The sequence below is a fragment of the Corvus hawaiiensis genome, chromosome 17 (assembly GCF_020740725.1).
Source record: "Corvus hawaiiensis isolate bCorHaw1 chromosome 17, bCorHaw1.pri.cur, whole genome shotgun sequence".
NCBI classification, from domain to species: domain Eukaryota; kingdom Metazoa; phylum Chordata; class Aves; order Passeriformes; family Corvidae; genus Corvus; species Corvus hawaiiensis.
The window spans coordinates 10,041,481-10,055,177 of record NC_063229.1 but is presented as its reverse complement, the minus strand read 5'-3'; the positions used below and the strand labels follow the sequence as shown (position 1 = coordinate 10,055,177).

At 49.4% G+C, this 13,697-nt stretch overlaps 1 protein-coding gene across 1 annotated transcript; it reads left to right on the top strand.

Annotated features, from left to right (window-relative positions):
• Window positions 1-1,444: 1,444 nt before the first annotated feature.
• NPBWR2 (neuropeptides B and W receptor 2) lies at window positions 1,445-4,992 on the top strand. The gene is made up of 3 exons (XM_048322300.1): window positions 1,445-1,558; window positions 1,698-2,000; window positions 2,508-4,992. Exon 3 carries the CDS (start codon window positions 3,148-3,150, stop codon window positions 4,144-4,146), a length of 999 nt encoding a protein of 332 aa, XP_048178257.1. The 5' UTR covers window positions 1,445-1,558; window positions 1,698-2,000; window positions 2,508-3,147; the 3' UTR covers window positions 4,147-4,992.
• The last annotated feature ends 8,705 nt before the right edge of the window (window positions 4,993-13,697 follow it).

Below are 13,697 nucleotides of genomic sequence, written 5' to 3'. Positions count from 1 at the left end.
AAGATGAATAAAACATTCTCTCAGCCTTCCCTCCAAGCACTCCCCATCACACCAATATCCATGGATCTGTTTCCTCTGTGCACAGCCTCTGGCCCTGATTGGACCCAGAGACTCACAGAGGAAATATTTTCTCTGTCAGTAGAATGGTTCCTGCTACAAAGCAATTTCCTACATGAATTTAGATCTGTTGGCAATTGCTCTCCCCAAAGCAAACAAGTTTTATTGGAGAACCAGGCAAGGAGCTCAGAAAGCAGGTGCCAGTAATTTGTTTGGGGCATATAAGAAGCAAAAGCCCCTCTACCCACACCAGGCAATGAGATTTAATTAATCTCCATCTCATCTCTGACAGGTTATTTTAATCAAGCACATCCTAACCAAGGCACGGAGAGCATGTTCACTATGGATAATGAGGAGTAAGGCACAAGGCAGAGGGCAAAGCACAAGGGAACATCATCAGCACTGCAGCCCCCCTCAGCTGCCAGCCCTTCACCACAGTCCCTAAAACACACACACACCTGAGCACATGACCCCTGGCCACAGCAGCATGATGCCAATTCCAAGAAAATATAGTTTGGGAAGAGAAAGGATAGATTTCAAGCTGTCCCAGAGACCAGAGATATACTTTATGCTGAAAAACAGAAAGCCTCAAAGGATTGTGGATGAAAATTACTTTCAAATCCATTTGTCCCAGGGAACAGTGACAGACCAGCAGATGTAACATCACGTTCTCCTAAATTTCTCTGCCTCCCTGCATGTTCTTTGAAAAAGACAACAGCAATTCCTGGAAACTGCCTCCCCTCTGCAGATCTATCAATACCTTGCTTCGTTTACAACTCCTTGTAAACCGCACCAGCTTTCCCAAAACAGGCAAGAGGAAAGCTCCAGGGGTGTTTCATCTGAAGAAGCGTCATCCATATCATTCCTATGCAATATAACTGGACAATACCACTCCTGTTTAATTTTCCTTAAGCCCAATGTCTGGTTAGATTTTGGCCAATATACAGAAAATATCTGGAAGAGTTGTACATTGGGCATAAAAAAATCCCGTCTGCTGAAAAGTCAGTTATAGCCATGGCCTTAAAAAGTGCAGGGAAATGTTTTACTCCCACCCAGCTACTGGTGCACAATGATCTTGCCAGAAGGATATAAAAAGGAGCAAAGTTAAACAGAGTTCTTGGCTACATGGCTCAGATCTACAAGCTGGCCCTCCTGGTTAAATGCACACAGCCAGGCAAGGCACTCGTGGATGCCTGTGTTCTCCCTTGCCTTGTCTTGAAACAAAGGTCAGGCAACATTTAAAACACTAGAGGAGAGTCAAAAGATTCTTGACTTCCTTTTTCTTCTTTTTCCAGGGACATGCTGGTAAAGTGATCCTACATTCTTGCTGGGTTTGCTCTATAACCTGGGGTGCATTTCCGACAAGTTTCACGGGACTCCTGCACCTCCTGATGCACATCTGAAGGATTTCATTGAATTTCCAAAGCTGGATCAGAGACCCAGCTGGAGAAACCCGGCCAAACTGCCCCAGAGCAGCCAAAAACAGCGCAGATCTGGCAAGGTACGTCTGTTTATTTGTTTATTTTGCGCGCTGTAATGTTGCTCACCCTCCTCCCACTCCCTTTGTTAAAGCCAGCCCTATTCCCTATTGAAGCAATTTAATCCCCCGCTTCCCACCGTTTCATGCATCCCTCATTCAGCCAGTCCTGGGTGCTGCCTGTGTCCCTCGACATCTCCCTCATTCCTGAAGAGAACATCCACCTTATTTACTATTTCAGTAACCCTGCAGAGAGAAAAACCTTTGTTTCCCCCCCTTCCCTGGTCTGAGCAAGTGCTAATTGCTCAGACATGCAACGCGCACACACACAGAAGCATCATGTTGATCTGATTGCAAATCCCGGTACGTCAGCAACCCAGAGACCCTCCTCCAACTCGGATTAGAGGGAAGAGGCTCACCAGTGCAAGCAGCAGGTGCTGGAGGAGGCAGCGGAGCCGCTTCCCAGGTAAGGGACACTTCAGCCCTCCATCCCCAACGCCAGCAGTCCCACTCACTTTATTGCAACAAAATGCAAGAGAAGAGAGGTGCTTCTCTTTGCAGACCCTGGGGACCAGTTGCCAAACCTTTGATCTTCACAGTGGGGGTAGGGGTCGGTTGTTTGTTCATTCCCTGTGGAGGAATTCTTGGAAGTATGGGAAAGGCAATAGTGATGGATGTGGCAAATGCTACAGATGGGATGATTCTTGCTGTGCTCTAAAGTGGATTTGCTTTCAGGGTACTTTTTTCCCTCTTCCCTGATTAATCCTGAACTTCTGAGATTTACAGGTTTGTCTGTCCATCTCTGCCTGGTTTGGGGTGCTGCCAGTTGTTTGTACTGGGGATAGTCTTCACAGTGAATAAGTTCAGAGCCCACCCTTGCTTAAAAGTCTACTTTGATTGCGAAATAAATCCCTTTAACCCTTTGTTTCAGAAATACTCCCTGAACTATCTTTCCCCCTCCTTCTTTTGCTAGGGGACCCTGGGAGTGGGGAGTAGCAGTGTCACAAACTTCTTCATTGTTTGTGAAATCCCAGTCCATGAAGAGCCTGAACTCCGACACAAAGGCAGGCACTAATTAACCACTGGAACACTTCTGCTCCGGCACAGAAAGCAAGCACTGTGACAGTGAAACAGCAGCCATCCCTCAGGTCCTCCAAGGCTGTGAACAGCCAGCCAGGCACGAAACTCCCCCTTCTGCCTCCTTGTTCCTGCTAGCCCCAGGAGACCTCTCACTGCAGACAGCTGAACCGGAGCCACTCAACTCACCCAGCAAAGAAAAGCCAAAGCTCACCGGAATGCTCTCGGAAAGAAGAGCTCCTTGACTTATTTAGAGAGTCACAATTCTCGTTTCCATGGTTCATGGAGCCTTATGTCTTCCAAACATATTTTTCCCGCCTCATCACTCCAAAATCTAACTTCTCCAACAGGGCGGAGAGGTAAGTTAGGTGGTCTATGCAGCCTCACAAGTCACCTTTGAAAATAAGCTGCATCTAAATGAGGTAACAGCTGCTTCTCACAGGAGGGGAAAAAACACCCAGCCAAACAGAAAAGCTCTCACTTCTGGGCTAGCAAGGCTTTCAGTGGCATCTGAGGGTGGTCTGTGATCAACAGGCATGGGAAACAGCTCCTTTTGGGATGATCTGAACAGCTCCTGCAGCAATGCAGGCAACAGCTGCTACCTGGAAAACAGCATGAGGTTCAACTTCACCCTCCAAGAGCAGGCAGCTGATTTCTACATTGTCCTGCCCGTGATCTACTCTGTGATCTGTGCTGTGGGGCTCACAGGCAACACTGCTGTCATCTATGTGGTCCTCAAGGCCCCCAAGATGAAGACTGTGACCAACATGTTCATCCTGAACCTCGCTATAGCCGATGACTTGTTCACCCTTGTCTTGCCCATGAATATTGCCGAGCACCTCCTCCGCTACTGGCCCTTTGGGGAAATCCTCTGCAAGGTCATCTTGTCCATAGACCACTACAACATCTTCTCCAGCATTTATTTCCTGACAGTGATGAGCATAGACAGGTACCTGGTGGTACTGGCTACAGTCAGGTCCAAGAGGATGCCCCATCGCACGTACCGAGCAGCCAGGATTGTCAGCCTGTGCATCTGGATGCTGGTCACCATCATAGTCCTCCCTTTCATCATCTTTGCCAATGTCTATACCGACGACCTGGAGATCAAGAGTTGTGGTCTCAATTTCCCCAAGCCTGAGAGGTTTTGGTTCAAAGCCAGCAGGATCTACACCCTCATCCTTGGCTTTGCCATTCCGGTATCCACCATCTGCATCCTCTACACCATGATGCTCTACAAGCTGAGGAACATGCACTTGAACTCCAATGCCAGAGCCCTGGACAAAGCCAAGAAGAAAGTCACCATTATGGTCTTCATAGTCCTGGCCGTGTTCCTCTTCTGTTGGACTCCCTTCCACTTGGCCACCATCGTGGCTTTGACCACTGACCTACCCCAGACCTCCATGGTCATTGGAATATCCTACTTCATCACCAGCCTAAGCTATGCCAATTCATGCTTGAATCCTTTCTTGTACGCTTTCCTGGATGACAGTTTTCGGAAAAGTTTCCGGAAGTTGCTGGAATGCAGAACTTCTTGAACAGGGGGTTGGGGATGGCAGGTCCCTGCCCTCCCAGGGCTTTTCAGGGGCAACTTTGCAGACTGGAGGGGCAGCCAATGAATGTACAATGTCCTTTCTTTGGTTTACATGTAACGTGTGGCCTGTTTATAATCTTCATCAGCCACAGGGTTTGTCCTGCCCACTTGCAACTCTTGTATTTCCCCTCTTTGCTCCTACCAGCTTCTCAGAGCTGCGTTTCCATACCCTCATTGTTAATTGCACACTCTGAATTATTAAGGACAGAACATTTCCTTTGCAGGGGTGTACTTCTGCCGCAGAGTGGTCCTTTGTTGCCATCTGCTGTACAGCACAGGCAGCCTGGAGACCAATTTCCAGATGAGTGCAAAGCTCAGTTCTTCATCACTGTGTTAATAGGGAGGATCGTTTAATGGAGCAGAGCTAATGAGCATTTTCAATGAAATATCAATAAAACAGACAGAAGATGAGTATTTGGGAGAGAAACTATTTTCATGTCCATGTATGTTCCTGTGTGTTTTGCATTCTTTTGATTTTGAAGGATGTCCATCTTCCACCCCACCACAAATTTCCTCTTTTCTTACTTGTTAAATTTAGACCAAAAGGAAGATTTGAGCCTCAAAAATAGAGTTAACAACACACCATACAAATACTATGACAACTATGGGAATTTGTGTTAGAAATTATTTTGAACTAATTGTTCCTGTTAAGTGTCAAATACATATTTATTTAAGAGTGAGTAATGAAATAAACCTCCTGGGGGAAAAAAGAGACTGGTCCTTCTTTCACAAGAGAAAATTTATGCTACTTGTGCCATTTCTTTGCTATATATGTTGCATTTTGCCTATTATAAAATAAATCACAGTAGGTTTGTAACAAAATTGAGGTGTTTGGTAAGCCACAAGAAAAACTCCAGTGAGCACTGCAGATAAAATTTCCTTCTTTCACAGATAAATAGTCGAAATACTTGGATATAACCAGGACTTGAATGGAGAGTCTCGAGATCAGAAACTCCATATCGAAAGCTTGGAAACCTCATTCTCACACCCTTTAGCCTTGCAATGTTTATGTGTTACTGGTTTTGGGAAGGCTGTCTGAGCTAAAATATTTCTCTCGAGCTTTTCCCCAGTCCCCAGGTACCAAGCTCGGCTCTTACCTGTCGAAATTCCCCCAGCAAAGTGCAGAACAGGTAAAACTAAAGAAGAGGAGGCTGCAGTTCTCAGCTTAAATGGGCTCTCAGAGGGTGGCAATGCGAGTGGAGACTCCAGGTTGCAGTTTTCAGTTTAAATGGGCTCTTAGAGGGTGACAGTGTGGGTGGAGACCCCAGGTGAGACTGCTTGGGGCAATTCAGTGCCCTCAGCACCCCAATGCCAAAACTGAAAACCCTCAATACCTCATGGTGGCAATTTAATTTTTAGAAAACTAAAAACGGATGTGCGGGTGCAAGATCACTGTGCTGCCTTCTCCATATTAAAGGTGCTAACTTTGGGAGACCAATGAAGGAGAACACATTCTTCCAGGTGAAACTTCGCCAGGAATTTGGCTTTAGCATGGTTGCCACCTGCTGGCAGTGGGCTTTCCAGGTGGAAAAACCTTTCTGCATGAGAAATCTGACCCAGATTATGTCACCTCTCACAGAAGCTGCCTAATTAGCTGCAACATCGCAGTTCATTGGCATTGGGGCCCTAGGAAAGGCAATGGATTTTATTAGGTGGTTAAACTACTGCATTACATTAGATGGAAAGGATCTTTTCAGTGTGAGTCACCCCCTTTCAGAGCTGACAGTGACATTGTTGGAGCTTTTTCTGTAAATCACAAGTCACAACAGTCACAGAATCACAGCATGGCTCAAGCAGGGTCATCCAGGGCAAATTTCCCAGCACCGTGTCCAGTTGGGTTTGAATGTCTCCAAGGACGGAAATGCCACAGCTACTGGGGACAACCTGTTCCTGTATTTCACCACTCTGAGTTTCTTTCCTATGCTTGAATGGAATTTTCCACATCTCGGTTTGTGCCTCCTGTCCTATCACTGGACATCACTGAGGAGAGTCTGGTTCCCTCCTCTCTGAACCCTCCACAGACACTTACAGAAATTGTTTATATCCCCTGGGCCTTCCCTTTCTGAGCACGAGCAGCCCCATCTCAGCATCATCCTGCTGCACGCATGATTCTCTCCATGTAAAACACGGAACGCATGAGTGCTGGCTCCTCTTGTGGGGTACCAGGCTCCAAGGGGAGACGGATTTGCATAGGCCGAGGTCTCCTCCCGTGCTCAGGAGGGGCTCCAGCTCCCGCGGAGCCCCGAGGAGGCCGGTGCGAGTCCGGCGGGGCGGTGCAGTTCAGCCCGGCGGGGCGGTGCGGTTCAGCCCGGCGGGGAGGTGCGGGGCGGTTCAGCCCGGCGGTGCGGGGCGGTGCGGTTCAGGCCGGCGGTGCGGGGCGGTTCAGCCCGGCGGTGCGGGGCGGTTCAGCCCGGCGGGACGGGGCGGTTCAGCCCGGCGGTGCCGTGCGGTTCAGTCCGGCGGGGAGGTGCGGTGCGGTTCAGCCCGGCGGGGAGGTGCGGTTCAGCCCGGCGGGACGGGGCGGTTCAGCCCGGCGGGGAGGTGCGGTTCAGCCCGGCGGGGAGGTGCGGTTCAGCCCGGCGGCGCTGAGCGGCACTGTCTGCTTTCGGCTCAGCATCGCTGCATCTCCCGCAGCCGGCTCAGCCTGGCACCCTGCTCCTGCGGGGAGCCGGCAAACGCGGGGTGCCCGTGCCCGGGCGGACCCTCGGAGCACAGCATCCGAGGCCAGGCTGCTTCGGCTCCATCCGGGAGAGCAGAAAACACCTCCAAGGAGATGCTTGCCCACTCCCAGCGCAAGATTCCCCCAGGGAAACCCCGCACGCCAGCTCATTCCTTTGAATTTCCTCCCACTGCTGGGGTTGGCTTGTCACACCAGCCCACATCAGCTGCAGCTTAAAGACTGTAAGCGGGGAAATAAACCCCATTAACGATTCACTGAATAAATCCCCTCCTAAAGCAAACATCCCGTCTGGGGTCTGCAGGGTCGCAGGACGCTGAATTAGGGACCCACAGGGCTCTCTCCTGTCCTAACCCCTTCCCAGCCAGCCATGCTCTGAGCAGGGGAGTCAGCTCAGCCTAAAAGCCGGGGAAATTTCCTTCTGGGACAGTCCGGGATGTGGTAATGAGTGCAGAGGTGCGGTGCAGCCACGCAGCTCCCAGGACACAGCAGGAGTTCCTGCCCACTGCAGCAGCAGCAGCAGGTTCCTGCTCCGGGAAGGAATCGCCTTCCTCGTTCTGTCACACCCACGAGGACACGGCCGCGGAGGACTCTGCTCCATCATCCCTGGGAGTCATTTCCCGTCCCAGAACCGGAATTAGGTTCATACAGGGCTCGTATTCCCACTGCAGGCTTTCAACGCAGGCATCTGAGCTGAGGCGGGGGATCGGAAGCAGTTGTTGCTTTTTAAGTCTTCGTGCCGCAGCAATATTGGCTGTTTGGATCAATTGTCCTCATCCGAGCTGTGCTGCGGCTTGTTCTCCCGGGGAGCGCTAATCCCCTGGGTTTTAGGCAGTCTCACACTGCCTCCCTTAAGGCTGATCACGATTTTTGGGTGAGAAATAATACCCCACTGAGAGTTAATGGCCCGCCTCTCAGAAGCATCTTTACGTGAGAAAAAGACAAAAATAAAACATGGTTTAGCGGTTAATGTGGTGGTGTGGCTGAGTTGATACTTGGACTGGTTGAGCTTCTCTAAACGTAATGATTCTATGGTTCTATGATATCAGGCACTCTCAAAAAAAAATCTTTCTAAAGAATCCCCTGTTGAAAGCCCACACGCCACATTGCCACATTTCCCTCCCTCCTCCTTCTTTTGACTGCAAGCAAGGAAGAGGAGTTAATTTAAAGGCAAAGGCCAAGAGTAGTGTCAGTAAATATTGCCATGAGTCCTTGTTGGCATTTGTGTTTGGTAAGTGAAGATGCAGAGGGAAGGATCAAAGCTGCCTGAATGGCTTTTAATCACAAGCCTCGATTGTTCTCTCAGAAAAATATTGCAGTTATCTAACAAAGCTCTTCGAGTGGAATTAGACACTAGTCCCAAGCTTCAAGAGCTGTTCAGTGGCTATTTTCTCCCTTAAAAAAAGTAGATTTGATGTGTAGATAAAAACCAGGCACTCTCTTCAGTGCCTACAGCCAAGTCTGGTGCTTCCTGGATAAACAGAGGATGGGAAGCTTTCCCCATGAGGAAGTGAACAGCCTGGGGTGCACCAAAGGCTGATGGTCACTCTGCTAAAGCCTCCCACCACAGTGTTCCCTGGCTGGGTGGGGTGGGGACTCCAGGTGCTGCCACCAATGTGGGAAGGGGGAGTTCCCTTTGGGGGGTCAAATAAACTATAGTTTGAGAGCAAGACCTTTGACAGCAGGCAACCGTCCCCATTTTCAGTTTTCCTGAGATGTGTTTTCTTTCCCTGTCTTTCACCAGGATTTCTGCACATCTCCACCACCTCCCTGTGCCTCGATGCTTCTGCACAGCTCGTGCCACAAGTGTAGGACACCTTGGGAGTTTCTAAGGTCCAAACCATCCCCTGTACAAGACGCGATAAACCAGCTGAATAAGGAAATCAGGGAAATAAGGATTCAGTTTCATAAACTTAACCCTCAAATGAGATCAGAGACTGGTAATTAATAAAGTCAGATTTCAATGCAATGAAAAATCTCCCCTGAGACCCAGCCTGCTGCTGCTCAGCATTGATGGAAGTCTTACGGATGTAATTAAATTTCCCTTATCCATGTGATGGATTCAGTGGGGTCCTTCCTGCCATGGTCACACCCAGCTGAGCTCCTTCATCCATGCTGACCAGGAGCTGGGATGTGAAGCTGATGGCCACCATTTCACGATGCATGGGGCAGGTCAGAGCCAACAGCTCACAGAATCACAGAATCATGGAATCACTGAATGGTTGGGGTTGGAAAGGACCTTAAAGATCATCCAGTTTCAACGCCCTGCCATGGGCAGAGACACCTTCCACTAACCAGAGTACTCAGAGCCCCATCCAGCCTGGGCTTGAGCTCATCCTACACCTTGTGGATAGCCCCAGGCAGAAGGGCTTGGTGGAATCACTGACACTCACCAGAAGATGAAGCAGCTTTCCAGCGAAGCACAAGCGAATTAAACCCCAGTGCAGATGCCAAAGCAAACCACAGGGAGAGCCCTGGTTGGCTTTCCATTGCCACCTCCCCATCACCTCCGAAATGCGGGGAGAAGGGTAAAACACTGCCACCAGGGGCTGGGTTAGTTCTCTGCCCCTTTACGCTGGGTGCCTGGAGGCAGGTGATTATCTCTGGAAATTTTAATGGCATGAAGGTCAGATAGATGACCTTTAAGGTCCCTTCCAGCCCAACCCACTCTGTGATTCTACGATCTCCTCTGTGGTTAAGCAAAGCAAGAGCAGCGCAAGGCTGAGATGAGGGAAACTCCAAAATATGTGAGCAAGTGACCTGTGCATGTGGAGAAGTTGTTATTAACACCTAACACTGAGCAAACATTAAATAGCCAAATCACAATACGGGGGTTTGTTTCACACAGAGGAAATCAAGCTGAAAAGCCATTAATCTTTATTTCATGTTGACTGCAGAGCTTCTGTTTTTATTCCCTATCACTGAATGAAATCAGCATGGCATGAGCTTTTCTCGGAGTATTCACTGCACATGCCAGGCTGGAAACACACAGAGAAGCTGATGTTTATTGAAGGGACAGAGCCAGCTCCGGCTCTGCGTGGGCTCCTCTTTATGGCCAGGAAAACGGTGATCTAATGCAGCCAAAACCAGTCCATGGGAAGATGCTGATTCTTTCAATGGTTTCCTTGGAAAAAATCAAGTTTCATGCTTGGTTTCTTGAAGAATCATTCTTCATTTCACTACACTGAAAATGTTTGGCAGTGCTGGTGCTGCTGCTGCTGCAGGCTCCAGCCCTTCCTGCCTGGCTTTAGGCCCTGAGGGGAGGGATGCTGCCCCTGACTACTGCTGGCAGCAGGAGACTCCATCAGCACTGGAGCTGCATCCTCTCTCAGAAATAACACAGGCTGGAGGAAAAACCCCTTTTGCTGCAAGAGTGGACTGGTTGAACAGGATATGATCTCCTCCCAGAGACCTTTCCAGCAGTTCAGCCACAGGAAGACCAAATTCCCAAGGATCCTCCTCATGGCAAGGGTTTGGATCTTTGAGGTCCCCTCCAACCTGAACCATTCTAGGACTGTGAGATTCTGTGAATCCGAACATGGGAGATGTTGTCCTGGGGGGTGAAGGTGATCCCAGCTGGGGTAGGATATTGAGCACTTTCTAACCCAGGGACTACTTAGGGGGTTTATGGGTTGCTGAAGCAGAAACCTTGGGATGGGGGAAGGGGCTGTCTGTGTCCCCCAGCACTGTGGAGAGCCGGCATCACTCCTTCCCTGCAGCCAGAAGGGATCTGTGCCCTGAGGGAGAGAGAGCAAAGTCAGTTTACATGGTTCAGCAGCATCATTGTTGCCAAGATACGAAACCATCCTGCTCTATTTATTGATTATTTTGTTCTATCATGCAATCTATCCAGGCTTCAGAGTGCTGAAAGCAGGAACAAAGGGAGTTTGTGAGCTGTGGGACTCTGATTTAACAGCACCCACTTCAATAGCAATCCCTTGGCTTGGAAAAGTCCTAAAACTCCCTCTTTCAAAAGGAGCTTTGGCCTTGGTACTTCTGCTACCATATTTTGAGCAAAGGTGTCATGAATCCCCAGTTTAAATGGGCAAGAGCACAGGTGCTGCAGCCACTGCGGGCCACTCAAAATAGACATGACAATGAGGGGCCCAAAAAACCGTGTGCCAAACACCCATCAGCATCCCACAGCACAAGCACTACTTTCTTACAGTCCATCTCCGTTCCTTAAGCAGCACCAGGACTTTTGGGTTATGGGCTACCCTTCCCACTTTCCGTTTCATAGAACCACAGAATCATAGATTGGTTTGGGTGGGAAGGAATTTTAAAGGATGTTTCATTCCAACCCCCTGCCATGGGCAGGGACACCTTCCACTGGACCAGGTTTTTTCAACCTGGCCTTGGACACTTCCAGGGATGGGGCAGCCACAGCTTCTCTGAGTAACCTGTGCCAAGGCCTCACCACCCTCACAGGGAAGGATTTCTTCCCACTATCTAATCTAACCTGACCTCTGGCAGTGGGAAGCCATTCCCCCTTATCCTGTCACTCCAGACGCTTGTCCAAAGCCCCTCTCCAGATCTTTTGGAGCCCCTTTAGGCACTGGAAGGGGCTTTAAGGTCTCCCCAGAGCCTTCTCTGGGCTGAACACCCCTAGCTCTCTCAGCCTGTCTCTGTAGCTGAGATGCTCCAGCGCTTGGAGAATGTTTGTGGCCTCCTCTGGACTCACTCCAACAGGTCTCCTTTTCCCCTTTCTATCCCTTCTTCAGCCTCCCCACCTCACAAGCAATCCTCACCATGGAGATGGGACAGCTTTCCCTCCCACAGCTGTTGCTGCTGGATTCTACCCTCCATCCCTCCCATCTCAGCTCCGTGGTTCTCCTCAGCAAAGGAGAAGGCCAGGGAGTAGGAGCTGGTCCTTCAGACAGCCCTGGGCAGGGCTTGGGAGGTGAAGATCAGGGGTGTGAATTACCGGCTGCTTCTGCAAAGTCACGGCGATGCAGCTCTGCTGCCACAGAGATTCGCATGGCAAACGCAGCGTGAGGCCATGAAGGCACAGCCAGGGCTGCGGCCTGGGATGTGTCCGAAGCAGATGCTCCTGCTGAAGGAAGGAGAAATTTGCTTCTGCATAAATACCCACAAAAATAGCTGAGGGGGAGCACAGCAAAACGAGTGGGAAAGCAGGCTGGAGTTTTTCTGTCAGAGCCTGCTTTGCTGCCAGTCTGAGTCTCTCTGCTGAACAGATATCAAAGGCTGCACCCACACCAGCTGCTGCTGGAGATCCTTTTCATTTAAAAAAAGAGGCTCTAACTATGGAATAGCCACCTTCCCTATAAAGCATTGCAGGGTGAGAGGCATCCTTCTCTGGACACGCATTGTCCTACCCAGCCATGATATCCCAAAGTACCCAGAGAGAGACTGGAGCCCAGTGACAGCTCTTTAAAGAGTTAACAAGCCTTCTTGTGGGAAAAAAAGAGAAAGGAAATATAATTTTTTTAAAAAGACATATTTACAGTCTAGCTCCTCATGAAAACACCTTGGAAAAAGAGACATGGCAATTGCTCACCATCAGGCAGTGTCTTCATCAGGGCAAGTCTCGAGCTTTGGAGCAGGGGGCACCACAAGGGCTCAACACATCTTTGGTCTTTCTGCAGTCAGGTTTTCTCCCACCTGCTGAAGTTGTTTCCAGCCCTGGGGACCAGGCTTTGTGGGGGACAGAGGCATTCAGAGCAAGGAAGAGGCTTTGTGCCTCCTGTGGGAAGTGGGCTTGGGGAGAGGGATTTCAACTGAATGCTCACCCAAAACAAGTAACCCCCATCTGATCTGCAGCTCGGTAAAGGAAAACCCAGCACCTCCCCAGCTCAGGTCTTCCCATGGCATAAAGCCACAGACCACAGAATATCCAGAGCTGGAAGAGACCCACAAGGATCAGAGACCAACTCCTGGCCTTGCAGAGAGCAACACCAAGAACTGCACAATGTGCCTGAGGGTGTTGCCCATCCAAACCTCAGTGAAGGTGTAAATTCTGCTCCTTATTTCTGCTGTTAGAAGTTGTGATTCATGGAGGGGGGAATGTTGTGGGCTACGGAAGAGGAGGGGAGATGTGGTTCTTGCAAAACCAGAGACCTGGCCAGGCTTACTAAGAGCCAGGGAGCTGCTTGGGGGAGAGCTCAGTCCCCAGCTCATCCATTCCTCAGCCTCTTACAGCACTTGATTTCAGCCAACAGCAGCAGAGAGAAGACTTAGCACATTAATAAATCCCATAATACTGAATAAAGCACTTTGGTTTATGGTTTTGCTGTAAGAACCCACCCCTGGATACTTATAATTAATTGAACTAGAAGAAAAATAAAGATCTCCATTTTTTTTCTCACCAATTTACTTTTTCTTTTTTAAGAAGAAAATCACCACTGCTAATAAAAATCCCTCTCCTGATATTTACCTGCTTGGGTAGGAATATTGATCTCTGTGCAGAAATCAATATTCCTTATCAATATTCCTTATTGCACATCTCACTGGCTGATCTATCTTTCCTACAGAATGTGGCCTTGGTTTTATTTTCAGAGCAGTTCTGCAATTTATTGTTGTCCTAGGTCATGCTTAACCCCATAACTCCAGGGAACTGTGGGGAGAGGATGTGGGAAGAGCTTGTTTTCATCCTTCAGCAGACTTCACCTCTAACAGCAGCAGCTGCCTGCACTGCTGCCCTGGCTACACATCACAGCTGCCCTTTGCAAGACCCAGGGACCCAATTTCCAGCATTTTCACATCTTCTGTTCCTATGTTAACTACAGACAAAGTTTCCTGTGTAACAAAAGTTCCCACTGGTCTCCCCTAAAAGGGATGGGCTGAGACATTCCCAATCC

Coding starts and splice junctions, on each gene's coding strand:
- NPBWR2 (XM_048322300.1), top strand. CDS start 3,148: ATGGGAAACAGCTCCTTTTGGGATGATCTGAACAGCTCCTGCAGCAAT.